The 14,105-nt window shown below is 38.1% G+C and overlaps 1 protein-coding gene and 1 long non-coding RNA gene across 2 annotated transcripts in view; one reads left to right on the forward strand and one right to left on the reverse strand.

The window, feature by feature from the left end:
- Positions 1 to 263, forward strand: part of LOC125924472 (uncharacterized) — a 5,234-nt gene extending 4,971 nt beyond the window's left edge. The window contains exon 3 of the long non-coding RNA XR_007458435.1: positions 151 to 263. This is a non-coding gene — a long non-coding RNA (uncharacterized LOC125924472). The remainder of the gene's footprint in view (positions 1 to 150) is intronic.
- A 3,066-nt stretch (positions 264 to 3,329) lies between these two features.
- The window catches only part of PKHD1L1 (PKHD1 like 1), a 160,170-nt gene continuing 149,394 nt past the window's right edge, over positions 3,330 to 14,105 (reverse strand). Inside the window, exons 74-78 of the mRNA XM_049633010.1 lie at positions 13,377 to 13,528; positions 12,833 to 12,979; positions 12,337 to 12,490; positions 8,478 to 8,744; positions 3,330 to 4,721 (exon numbers count right to left, since the gene is read on the reverse strand). Of these exons, the coding sequence (XP_049488967.1) occupies positions 4,711 to 4,721; positions 8,478 to 8,744; positions 12,337 to 12,490; positions 12,833 to 12,979; positions 13,377 to 13,528 (731 nt within the window). The 3' untranslated portion in view covers positions 3,330 to 4,710. The remainder of the gene's footprint in view (positions 4,722 to 8,477; positions 8,745 to 12,336; positions 12,491 to 12,832; positions 12,980 to 13,376; positions 13,529 to 14,105) is intronic.

Raw genomic sequence — 14,105 nt, forward strand, 5'->3', positions numbered from 1 at the left:
CTCTCTGTCCCAAAAATAAATAAAAAACGTTGAAAAAAAAAAAAATAAAAATAAAATGTGAGACATACCATCAATTCTTATTAAAAACATTTCTCTGTATATACTGTTTCAATATAAAAACTTAATATATTTATTTTCTCTCTTCCTCAGGAGAACTTATATGCATAAAAGGTCATCTGCCTGAATAAATTACTGTAAAGAAAAGCCAAAGGAAAATACTCTTGCCACGTAACTGGACACACAAATAAATATCTTGTTCAAAAGGAATTATTTTTTTCTGCTCATAGGCTCTGAGCCCATTACCATAGCAACCACAACTTGTGTTGTCTAACTGGATGTGAATTTTATACACTGTTATTTGAAATGTTAAGGCAGTAAGTGAAGATAAAGTGCAATTTCTATAATATTTGGAAGGACTTGTTTATCTCAAAAATCTTGTAGAGGAAAAGTTTCATTGTGCAGCCTACTCATTTGTTCAATGAAACAGTTTATTCAACACTGACCATCGGCACAGTGTGTGCTAAGCATGTTAGAGAAGTGAAAAGCATAAAGAACACTTAACCTGGAGGAACTTCTCTAATAAAATCAGCTTGTCATGGGTAAACAGAATGCCTGAAAGAACAGTTTTTTCATAGGGAGTTATCTAATTTTAGAATAATCTGATCATCATAATTACAGTAGTCTATTAGGACCTGTAAGTAAGACAGCTAGAGGCTTGTTACAGCTGGTCAGATTGCCCACAAGTATTCAAATACCTATTGTAACCCCTACAGCAGGTACTTTTCCTTTTGGTCTTACAAATGTGTTTGTAGCTACTCTCTGGAGAGGTGAGTGTTTCCTTCATTGGAAGTTGAACACTTCTTGGCAGCTGGTACTGGCCTGAGGAAGCTGAAAATGCCCACTGATGAACATGGAAGAAAAGTGTGATGGTTCACCTGTTTCAGGTACGCTTCCTAAACCAAATATGCAATGGATTCAGATCAAGGTTTAAGCACTTCTGTTTTGGAGGATACAGGCAAAAACTTCAAAGATATATGTGATATTTTAAATTATTCTCTTGCCCTGGTATTATCCCTGCCCACATCCCTGGATGGGAAGGATTAATTCCCTGTTCTCTTGTTTCTTTCAAGAATCTTCTGAAACCAGGAGATACGTCGTTTAGGTTTAGTATTTCTGCCAAGTAACAAGGAAACCGTGCAAGAGCAAGGGCTGGTATAGGGCACCACATTGTCGGGGACTCAAGCTCCTTGCAACTGAGCACTCAGGGGCTGGCCTTTGTCTCCCTGGCCCAAGGACACATCTTGTTCCACACGGCAGAAAAGGATGAAGAAAAGGCAAAGCGATGCCTAACAGCCAGTTTTTAACTTTCTACAATATTCCACAAGATTATTTCCAGTTTTATAACTTACTACACAAAAGTTGGTCATTCCTAATGGCAAGGGAGATGGGGAACTAGTCTTTATTCTAGGTGGCCTGTGCCCAGCCTAAGAGTCTATTTAATTAACACTCACAGTGTTTATTACATGCTAGACCTTGTTCTGGTGTAATAAGAAGTCTAATGATTTATTGGGCCAGGGATTGACATGATATAGGCAACATTATGGTACTAAAAATAGCAAGAGTGGCTACCATTTACCACCTACCACCTGTTAGGCACTGTTATTGAATTTCATATACATGCTATCATCAGTCCTCAAATACCACACTGCAAGGTAGATATTTTCCACATTTTACGTGTGAAGAAACCGAGAATGAGAAAAACTAAGAACATGCCTGAGGCCATAGAGTTCATAAAGTATAAACCTAGAATTTGTGTCTTAGACATAAATACGTTTTATGAAAAACTTCTTCAGAATAAAACACTTTCCAGTGCTTGAAGAAAAGTGAGAAGCAGTGAAATGTTGCCACTTGGTTCTGGAGGTAGATCGAATCCTAGCTTTACCATTGGAAGCTCTGTGAACTGGGGCATTTTATTAAATCTTTTTAGGTTTCAACAGTGTCCTCATCTGGAAAAGGGGACAATGACTTCACAGGGTTATTGTAAGGAAAGAGTCCACATAGAACACTCAGCATATGTCTGACACATAGTAAGCATGTGGTGAATCTTTATTTATTGTTATTGTTAGTAGTATTCTAATTTTTTTAATGTTTATTGAGAGAGAGACCGAGCCTGAGTGGGGGAGGGGCAGAGAGAGAGGGAGACACAGAATCTGAAGCAGGCTCCAGGCTCTGAGCTGTCATTATAGAGCCCCATGAGGGGCTTTGACCCCATGAGATTATGTCCTGAGCCAAAGTCGGACGCACAACCGACTGAGCCACTCAGGCACCGCAGTGGTAGTAGTAGATGCACCGTCTGGGAGTCACTGCAATGATCAAAAGTGATAGAGCTTAGAAAAGAGTAGAAACAGTAGTACAAGACATAAATGTTTTACTTATCAGAAATATAGGAAGACATTCTTTTTTTTTTCTTTCTTATTAACTTATCCTGTTTCTTACATTGAGCAAAGTGGAAGCATTATATTTATTTTTATGAATTTTTCACATCGTGGATAGAACAATCCTAATATACCAGTAAATAGCCACTTCTAACATTAAAAAGTATTTCTAAAAAATTAAAAATGAATTTCTAAGACAGCATTGTTCAAAGAAACATTTTTTTTAAAAGGTGGCCAGCTTATGAATGAAGGCTATTTAAAACCTTTTTGTCTAGGATTCTTAACAGCAATGAGTCCGACACCAATCCATTGTGTGCCTCAAACCTCTGAGCTTCCATAAGCCTAATTAAAGTCCTTGTCTCTTGCTTTGGCATTGCGAGCTAGTACATCCAATCCTTCCCCTTTGCAAAGGGTCTCTCAGCATAGCTATTTCCAAAAAACTGCTCTCCAAAAATCCTCCAATCTACTCTTCTGGGCTACCTACTTAAAAAGGTTGTACATCTTTGTTTGGTACACCCCCCCCTTTAAAATGTGTCCTAGCCAAAACTTCTATTTTAATACCTAGTTAAAACTGCATCCCTAGGACCTACAAAATAAATCCAAGCTCCTCTGATGGCATGGCACAGAAGACTGTTGTCTCTCCTTCCAGCCTTGCTTGGTGCCGTTCCTTATGTCAGATTGGTGTTCCAGTAACATCAGACCGCTTGCTGATTTCCCCACATTCCATGCTTCATTTGTCCACTAAACAGCGAATCAGGATCTACTAGTGCTGGATGTTTTGTTACACGGCAGGAAGACATGCTGCATAAGGAGTGCCCTGCCTTCAAGGAACTCACCATCTACTGGTGTTCCAGCCTTCGTTCTTGCCACCACACCTCTGCCAGGACTCTCTTCCTTCCTTGGTTCATCTCATGCTTTATTCCTCAATACTCATCTCAGGCATCACCCTTGAGCTGTGGTCCTCACATACTGTACTGCATCAGTGTTACCTTTTTCCAGGACTATTTCCCCAACTACTTTGTGAGCTGGTAGAAAGTAGAGACAGCATCTTATTCCCTGTAGTCTTCTCACTAGAATGTCTCGTATCTAGTAAATGCTAAATAGATTTGACTAGATAGATAGATTTGATTAAATAGATTTGTTCAGTTTGACTGAACAAAATGCCAGATTTATACAAAGATATTTGGATTTGCTACCTGGTAAATGTTTACTATTTTTCTTAACCAAGATTAACAATGATGTGGGGTGAATATACTAGGAAATGGCAGACAGAAGAGAAAGGTCTGAAATTTGTTGAATGTTCGCAGCTGTTCCCAATGCTTCCTTAGTGTTGTTACTTGCTGGAAGGTAACTTTTCTGAGTATCAGCTTTTCTTGCTCTGGACATAGCTACAATGCCTTTATTGATAGTTCTTCCTCAAAATTAAGCATTTCCTTTAGAATTTTCTGAGTAAAAAGTACAATTTTCATAGTATGAGAGCTTTTGGTTAACTTATCTACATTAATTATGATTTTTTTTGCATTCCCTTATTTTATTCTCTTAAAAATACGTATTTCTTGTGCTATAGCATGGGGTTGTAGGAAGCTACACTCATAGCTGAGGCATTTTTGAGTGGGAAGAACGTAAGCAGAGATAATTTGGGCTTTTTCCAAAAGTTTGCTCCAGAGACAACAACAAAAACTCTTAGAATGGTAGCCAGGGTTTGGCAGGCCCAGAAATCCAGGGCAATCTAGAATTTACAGGATTACTATAGATCTGAAAATCAGCAACTTTGCCTGAAAAAGGTATAAAACAAATCTCATTTCTCCAAAATCCTAAGAAATTAGAATGGTTTAGATCATTGGAAATCAGAGCGTCATGAATGGATAAAGGAAGTCAGATCCCCCAGTACATACACAAATTCAAAATGCTTCCAATCTGATCTAAAAGTGGGTAAGTCAAAACTAGACAAGCTCTTGCACACATAAAGGACTCTATGATTTGTAGGTATAGCAACTTGGAGGTGGCATATCTGCTTCCAAATCAAAGATTTCTTAAAGTTTTTTTTTTTTAAATGAAATAAGAACATATGAATATAAGGAATCAAGACTTATATTTTGAAGAAATTTGATTTTTGTTATGAAAGCTAATTAGTACATTTTTATATATTATAAAAATATTTTTCGCTTATTTTCTTGAAAACGCTATAGGCTTTTTCTTGTTGCGCAATAAAATAGCTCGTAAAAAGCAGCTCTTGTGTTTTTGTTCTCAGCCTGTTCTTCGGAACAGCACACTTTTAGTTGCATCCTGAAATGTGAAAACAATACAAATATTTTTTTAAGTAGCAGTAACATCTAGTGTGGTTTAAAATATGTTTCATTCATTTAACATTTCTAATATTTCATGGTATGGTTAATAGGGCAAAAGCAGTACTAAAAAATTAGTATTTCAAAGTTGACCATGTATTGTTAGAATCAATAATGCACTCTTTTTGTGGAACTGGGGAGAGACAATAATGGTGCTTAAATTTTGTATTTTTCACATTCAAGATGTCATTTTATTTAGTGGAACTTCATGACTTTCTTACAAATAGAAGTGTTAATTCAGAATGCAAAGTTATAAAAATCCCAGCATTTCATTTCATTAATAGTTGGTATGGTGTGAATGCACCCCACCCCCAAATTCCTACATTGAAAACCTAACACCCAATGAGATAGTATTTGCATGTGGGGCCTTTGGGAGGTGTTTAAGTCCTGAGAGTGACTCATGATGGGATTAGTGTTCTTATAAAAGAGACCCCCAGAGCTCCTGAGGCCCTTCTATCCTGTGAGGGCGCCATCAGTGACCTAGCAGTGGGCCCTCACCTCACCATGCTGGCACCGTGATCTCAGACTTCCAGCCTCCAGAACCATGAGAAATAAATTTCCAGCCTCCAGAACCATGAGAAAGCCACTTAGTCTGTGGTATTTTGTTATAGTAGCCCAAGACTAGGACAGTGGTGTTTAAATCATTTTATGTTTTAATTGAAGGATAGATTACTGAGCGATTATTTAGTAGCAAGGGAGAAGATGATTAATTTTTCTATCTGGAGAAAAAAAGTCCTAAAGAAAATGCCAAGAATAGGGGCGCTTGGGTGGCTCAGTCAGTTAAGCGACTGACTTCGGCTCAGGTCATGACCTTGAGGTTCATGGGTTTGAGCTCTGCATTGGGCTCTGTGCTGACAGCTCAGAGCCGGGAGCCTGCTTTGGATTCTGTGTCTTTCTGTCCCTCCTCTGCTCATGTTGTCTTGCTCTCAAAATAAATAAACATTCAAAAGAGGAAGGAGGAAGGGGAGGGGGAGGAGGGGGAGGAGGAGGGAGAGGAGGGGGGGAAGAGGGGGGAGGAGAAAATGCCAGGAACAATATTATTTACTAATGACTTGAAAATAGAATTTTCTGAATTTTATATAATTCCAAAGTTTTTGGGAACAAGCAGGCTGAAAGTCAGTGAGGATAATTAGAAAACAATGCATTTAGTGAGTAAATACAAAATGCACAAAGATATACTAAGCAGTAGTTATACCTTATAGTTTAATGCTTCTGAGAAGAAACAAATTCAAGCAGTACCTGTCATGCTATTGTAAAATGGACATCTGGTTTTGCTTCTTTTAGAATTCTGGCATAAAAATACAATAACTTGTGTGCTGATCATTTCCCTCTTGTCCCTTAGTTCTAAACCCACCCTTATTCAGCTATAAGAGGCCAGGACTGAGTCTCTTCAAACCACACTTCTCCCTTGACAGCTGTCTCCTAATTAATTTCTGCCATTAAGAGGAAAGAACAGATAATTCCTGTTTGATCATTGTTCTTGAAACCCCAGCCTCCAGTTTGTTCTGCTACTCCCAGAACCAGCCTCAATGTGTCCCTTCATCCTGACCTTATCTATGTTTAAATTTAAATTCTGGTCTTGGCTTTTATTGCTTGAAATTCTTCAGTATCCTTTTAAATTATTACCCCATCTCAAATTCTTCTTAAATCTTTCTTTGGATTTTGATTATTACTCAAATATAAGAATCTAATTAGGTATCTTTAAACTTAGAATATTTATCATCTTTTGATATTTGGAGATCTGTATTGGTTCTATATAGATCAACCCTGATTTTTTAAATTTTATTTTTAATCAGGGTGAAATCCATATAACATAAAATTTAACCATTTTTATTTATTTAAAATTTTTTTAAATATTTATTTTTGAGAGAGAGAGAGAGAGAGAGAGAGTGAGTGAGGGAGGGAGGGGCAGAGAAAGAGAGGGAGACACAGAATCTAAAGCAGACTCCAGGCTCTGAGCTGTCAGCACAGAGCCCAACATGGGGCTCAAACTCACAAACCGTGAGGCCATGACCTGAGCCGAAGTCGGGCATTTAACCAACTGAGCCACCCAGGCACCCCAAATTTTAACCATTTTTAAAGTGGACAAGTAGCGTTAGGTATGTTCACACTGCTGTGCAACCAATCTCTAGAACCGTTTTCATCTTCTTAAATCTTATCAGTATTCTTTATGTGATACTTTCATCTCTTTAATCTGTCAGAAACTCTTCATCATTCCCCTATTAGATCAACTGCAAACTGATTAATACCTGCCAATCTAAGCTTTTTACTGTTTGCCTATATTACCCCAACTCAACATTTCCTCCTATGTTGGCAGGCAGGACTTGTCCCCCTTTTAATATTTAAAATCAACTAAACCACATTTTTAGCACCTATGATAAATACGGTATGTGGTCTTATCTTCTGAGTACTCACAGTTTATTTAGTGAAGGAAGGTAGATTTGAATTTGTGTAAGTTTAATACAAGTATACCACAGGAAAGGCTATAATAATGGTAGAAACAAAGCATAACTGGAGAACAAGGGAGAAGAGAATTACATGTATTAGCGAGTGGAAAGAAAGAAGGGAAACCTGGTGGAGGAGGTGGATCTTCAGCAAGGCCTGGCAGGATGCCATGAGCAGAGAAAGCCCAAAGGGAGGGAATACGTAGGATGGTAAGAATCTTTTCTAGGAATGATTTGTTACAGGAGGAAATCTTCAAAACTGACTTCAGGACCTTTGGTGTTGATTACAATTTGCATGTAGTGAGGAATCTTTGAGGATCTGACATGACAAATCACTACATGACATAAATCTGACAGCTATATGGAGGATAGGCTGAAAGTGAGGAGTTCGGAAGCAGGGAATTCAGGAGGCTATTATAAAAGGTCAAGAAAGAAGTAATAAAAAAGAAGAAGTTGTAAGTGGAGCCCCAAGACTTTAAAGGAGGAACAGATCTGTAACATTATGGATGGACATAGGGCAACTTGAAGGGACATGGAGCTTGAAGGAAAGAAGCCTAAGAAGTATCAGCCGGAGAGATGAGAAAAATGACCTTGGCATTAGCTGGGATGGGGTACACAGCACCCGGTGGCCCTAGTGATTGGTTCAAGAATGGATGTGTGACCCAAACTAGGTCAATGATACTGCTTTGGGATTTTGCTGAAAGTGTCGAGAAAGACGTTTGCTCTTTCTGCATTAGCTGCCGGGCTGGTAGAACATACATGAAGACACAGGTGGTACCCCTGCCATGAGGTTTGGGGGTGGTCAGTCTGCCTGAGAGTGAATCTACTACCATCAAGGAGCATGGAGCCCAGAGATGGAGAGACATAATTTTTGGATGACATCATGTGAGTGCTTAGGTCTAGTTATAGCAGAAATCACAACTGGACTTCTCAGTTAAGTGAGTTCATTTTACTGCCTAAACCAATTCAAGCTGAGCTTCTGCCCCTTGTAACTGAAAGAGAGCCCACCATTATCTTCTCATTCCCCACATTCCCATATGCCGTCATGTAATGTGAATAACATTTCCTGTAAGGTTGTCTTTATCTCCACCACTGAAGCTATTACTTTCTCAATGGCCAAGACCATGTCTCTGTGTTCCCAGTGGTGTCATGCACAATGGTTGTGCCCTTGATCTCTGTTTAGTAACCATTTACTGGAACCTCAGTATGTGGAGACATATACATACATTACATAAGAACTGAACTATGCTTACCTAGATTTATGTTCAAAATCAAGACTGTGGCCATAAATGTTTCCAAGAGCAACACTCTTCCCATCAGACAGCTAATTACTACAATCACTGTCTGTGCAGCTGTGCCCACAGTCGATGCTTTGCCGCTGCTGCTGTCACTGCTGCCACTGCTGCTGCTGCCACCATTGGTGCCAACACCACTAGCGATAGACTGTGCTGGTAGGCTCAGAGTCCCAGATTCCACCCGGGCAATATCATCCAGTATAAATTCAATCTTATAATTTTTTCCTAGGAAGAAACATCATTATAGAATTTGACTTCCTTTTATAATTTGTTTGTTTTCACACAGACCCAGTTAAGTTTTCATTGACTTAAACGTACTGTATAATTCCTAATGAAGTATTTTTGGAAATTGAGCCAAATAGATTCATTGAAGAATAAACACGCATAGAGGAGGTCTCAGAGTCAGAGTTCCAACTGCCCATCAACTGTGGGCAGGGGAAATCTGGCTAGATTTTCTTTCTGTAGCATCAGTACTTGCTTCTTAGGGGTATCTTCCTAGTGCTCAGGACTAGAGAGAGGCTGCTTAAAATGAGGGACAGTAGGGAAAGGAAGTAAAAATACTGAGCCTCTGTTCCATCCCTGGATACTTGGCCTGCAGTAGAGAAGCCTAAGCCTCAGCCTCAGCTGGGGGAGATGGGGGTGGATACCGAAATACTAAACTTTTTATTTTGAAAAGTTTCAATCACAGAAGAGTTGGAAGAATAGTACAACAAAAACCATATGCCCTCCATTTTGATTCAACAATTTTACTGTTTTTCACACTTCCTTTAAGTCAGATGCTATTTTTGTGTTGCACGATTGTGACCCTTTCTTCTTACTTCCATGCAGACAAGCTTAAGGAAACTTTTTAGATATTTTTAGAATGTGGAACATAAAAAGCTTATCCAAATATTTTTTAATCCATATGTTAAATCTCCCTGGTTTTGAACATGAGATAACCAATATATTTTTCCTTGACATAATTGCTTCTACAACTCCTGCTGTCATTAATAATGGCTACCACACCGAGTTTGCAATTCTTGTCCAACCCTGAAGTTTTCATTCCTCTCCTTCTATTATCTTTTTATAAAAAAATCATTTCTGTTTTCTTTCTTTTCCTCTCTGTCCCTTCACCCCTCCCTCCCCCTCCTTCTTTCTTCCCTTCCCTTCCCTTCCATCTCCTTTCCTCTCCTTCCCTTCCTTTCCCTTCCCTTCCCTTTCCTTTCCTTTCTTTCAGAGTATAGTTAGATCTTGACCTCATTGTGCTTTCACAAACAATGCCAGTGCATTCTGTAACTTTCAAGACAGACGGTCCTTGTTCTATAGAATTTTCTGCCACCATTACAATCCATGACAATGGCGTATTTAAGTCTTTCCTTTTTTCAGTTTGAAAAAAACTGAAGTTTCGTGGCAGGCGTATTTTTTTCTTAAAATGTACTGTATTTTCAGTATGTTTTATATATACTGTGAGGAAGCCCAAGAGAGCCTTGTGGAGAGGCCACTCCCTGCAGGAGAACTGAAGAACCTAGCTAAAATCCAGAATCAAAACCTTAGGGATATGATTTCAGTCAAGCTATCCCAGCTAAAGCTCCAGACATCACTGAGCAGATATAAGCCATCCCTGTCCAAATTCCTGGCCCACGCTGTTGTGAGCAAGTGAAATGGTTGTTGTTTGAGCCATTAGATTTGGGGCTGGTGTGTTATGTAGCAATAAGAACAGAAACAAGCACTTTATATCATATAGGTTGCCAGGTAAACATGTCCCAAATGTTGTTATCCACTAGGAATACTATTTTTTATCCAGATTGCTCAAAGATGCAGATTCAGCTGTTTACTTTATTCTTCTTCCACCCTTTTCTCACTTAATTCTCACATCCCCATTTTCTGTGTGAGAAACCACAACCCATACCTCCTCTCTATCTTGGCCCCTGCTTTGCTTCTTATTGAGCTAAAAGTAGAAGAGGGTGTGGGGCCACACTGTCAGGCTCTCGGCTGATCTGCAAGGGGATTTCCCACTTCCAGTACCTATGGGGGTTGCCTACCAGAAAGAGTTACAAAAACGATGCTTTGTTATTTTTTTCTCATGTGCTTTGTTGTTATTACAATTTTATAGTGGTTAATCTACAAACTAGATAACTGATCTAAAGATAATGAAGAGATGACTGTCGTTGGTGTTCCTTACTATATACAACCAGAGAACTGAGACCGTACACTTGATGAAAGTAAGAAAGTAGGACAGCAGGTAAGCAAGCAGGAAAGAGATTAGAAGCAATGGCTGTTCTCCATAGCAGTCAGATAAATACTTCGAGGGAAGCTTTGCACTAGGAAGGAAAATTTAGTGTATAAAAGGGGAATGATATTTTGTTATCACAATAAAACACCAAAACTTATATTATTGTTTCAGCATTCCAGTGATACTGGTTATTTTGGAACATTGCTATTTGGAAGTGGCACTTTGAAGAATATAACATCCAGGTTGGGTTTTTGCCACTGGGTACCATTTGGGTCCACCTTCATGAGGCAGTGGGCAACCTTCTCTTCACCTGGGTTCTTGTTAAGTGCCTCACTTCCCAGAAGAGGATCCCAGTTCTACTACCATTTACACTGACTCAGAAAGACTTAGGCTCTGCCCTTAACCAGCAAGTGTATAGGGCATTCTAAGTACCTGTCTAGGATCACAACTCATTTTCATTTGAGTCCCACCGAACATTGGGTTGAGATACTGCTGCCTAGTAGGCACACCAAGCTTGTCTGGTTTAGGGTACCATCAAAGCAAGAAGAAGTAAAAAATAAGAAAAAAGATATTAGGGGGAATGAGTTTTGTCTTTGATATTTGGTTGATATGAAAAAAATCAGACTATTATTAGAATTTCTTTTACTTATTTTACTCTTCACTTTTTACCTTTATTCTCACCTTTAGTATGTATATATGTGTGAGAGAACAGTGGTAAGAAGGGAGTACCAATATAACTTTTCAGAAGTTAGGGCCTATAAAGTTCTTAAATGGGCCTAGACTAATGGTAAACAGATTAACAGAAGCCTGTCTCAAGTATAAGTAATTTATCTATTTCTCTTTTTTAGATACTCTACAATCTATCACCAGTAGATAGTCTACAATCTGTTTTGGCCTCAGTAGGAAGGCTTTTACCAATTGGAGTTATGCCATCAACCCGTATAACGATAATATAAGAAACATCACAGTGGAAGTTATAACTATTTATTGTAATATTGAAGATATCACTTCATACAGATTCATTTGGTATACTTTATGAAAATTCATAGGACACATTTGTTCTGATCTCAGAGCAAGTTATAATTCTCTGCAACAACTGGTTTGTTTACTGGTTTTTCCTGATGGGCACTGTGGAATCATAATGCTTATGTTTTCTCCTTTGTAATGGCTTTCAGAAAGCTTAGAACCCACTTTTCAGTCCAACTCTGAACCCCTGCATGGGGCATTAAAGTTATATTAGCCTATCTTATCCTCCCTTTTCTTCAATTTGAAAATCTATGTATTGCTTGTTTTTATTATAAATGTAATGCATATTTAGTGAAAATTTAGAAAAATCAACAAATGGATAAAAATATGAATCATGATATAATTTTGATGCACAGCCTCAGATTATCTGTTTAATTTCCTTAATTACCTATTTTAATTTCTATTTTGTTTTGGATACTTTTGTAAGCTAGATGTTATCTGAAATGTTCTCTGAAACAAGGCAGGTATAGTGTTCCAATTTCTATAATTTATTGATCAGAATATTATAGAATGCTTTGTTCAATTATAATTATCCCTATTTGTGGATGTATATGTGAAGATCCAAAATAGTACACTCACCTGTTCTAAGAAGAGTAAGGTCTGTGTAGTTGGCCCAGCAGCTGCTGAATGGAATTGTTGTATTTCCACTAAGACCAGTGATGTGGTTATTATTGGAGTCCTTTAGTATGGCCTTCAAAGTCAGTGAAGTAATCCCAACTGATACACAATCACCCTAAATAAAAAAGTAATAGAGAATTATAATTGTCCTGTTCCCATGCTTTTTTTTTAAGATATGCAAAACTATATTATTTAAAATGCCTCAATACAAATTTGAAATCTGTAGAAGCTTCTCCTGTACAAGGAGTTCACAAATATGGGTGGGCAGTGGAACAAGTTCATTGAAAAGGAACACTTTTAAAACAGTAAAATATGATATCCACAGGTTTTAGTCCAGTTTTCAAGGGGTAGTGAAATCCTCAGGTTGCCAGCATACCAGGATTACAGAAGTTGGCTCACCTTCCAGAATTTATAGCTTAATTCCTTCACTCAGTTAAAGCTCTGGGTTATAACTTACATCTGAATCTACTGCCTTTACTGCAGGTTGCTGAGAAAATGGCTGTCCTGGCTGTGCTGCCACGGGCTGAGTGATCACTGAGAGCGAGGACACAAAGGCCACATGATGAACAGGAAATGCAAACCTTTCAACTGGTTGGGCAGTCACCTGTAAATTAACGGTCATGAGTGATGAAGTGGTTTTCACATGATAAATTACACTCAGTAGCAAATTCATCTTAAGCCAAGTGTAATATGTAATAAGCGTAAAAATATGCTTAATATGTGAAATTAATTTTCTTAAAATATTTCCCCCTGATCAAATTCATGAAGCACTGTTATAAATATTCAAAGAAAATCACATTTTATACCAATAAATAATTTTTTAGAAGATATGCTCCTTTTTCAACTACTTTATCATTTTAGTATACCATTAAAAATAGCCAACGTTAATTAGAAAGACATGCTCTCTAAATTATTGCATTGAAATATAAAGAGTTAAAATAAGAAATAAGCAGCAATGTTTTAAATACCTAAGATATATTTTTCTAGTTGCCCTTTCTTACCTTAATCCAGGCAGAGTCACTTGGGCTGGGGATGGGATTGGTGATAGACATGGAAGAAATATTAAATCCAAGGATACTACTGGTTTTTCCTGAAATTACAGCTTGTCCAAGAGAACCAACAATTTTTTGGAGTTCAGATAACTGCATCTGACCTATGGGGAAACAGTAATATGTCATATGGGATCTAAGAATATAGAATTATGAGAGTTTTTCACTTTAGTTTTTGTTTGCACTCCTCCATCCAAATTATGGAATGCTTTAGCTTTTTCTCTGCACATGAGCTCAACATGACAAAGTCATATGAATGAGCTTAGGAAAATGGAGAACTCTGGAGAATATGTTTTTAAGCTGCAATTAAAGAAAAACCAAAGGTAGATAAAATAGACACAAGAAAAATGAATGACAGAATAGTGGGAAATATGTTTCTTAATTTAATACGTTCCCATGTCCTTCTTTGTTAAGAAGTGAAGCACTGTCATGCAAGTTTATTGCCACATAGCATTTTTTTAAAATAGAATTCTTTTTTTTTTTTTTTTTTTAACGTTTATTTATTTTTGAGACAGAGAGAGACAGAGCATGAATGGGGGAGGGTCAGAGAGAGAGGGAGACACAGAATCGGAAGCAGGCTCCAGGCTCCAAGCCATCAGCCCAGAGCCCGACGCGGGGCTCGAACTCACAGACTGCGAGACCGTGACCCGAGTCGAAGTCGGACACTCAACTGACTGAGCC

The sequence above is a fragment of the Panthera uncia genome, chromosome F2 (assembly GCF_023721935.1).
Source record: "Panthera uncia isolate 11264 chromosome F2, Puncia_PCG_1.0, whole genome shotgun sequence".
Taxonomy (NCBI): Eukaryota; Metazoa; Chordata; class Mammalia; order Carnivora; family Felidae; genus Panthera; species Panthera uncia.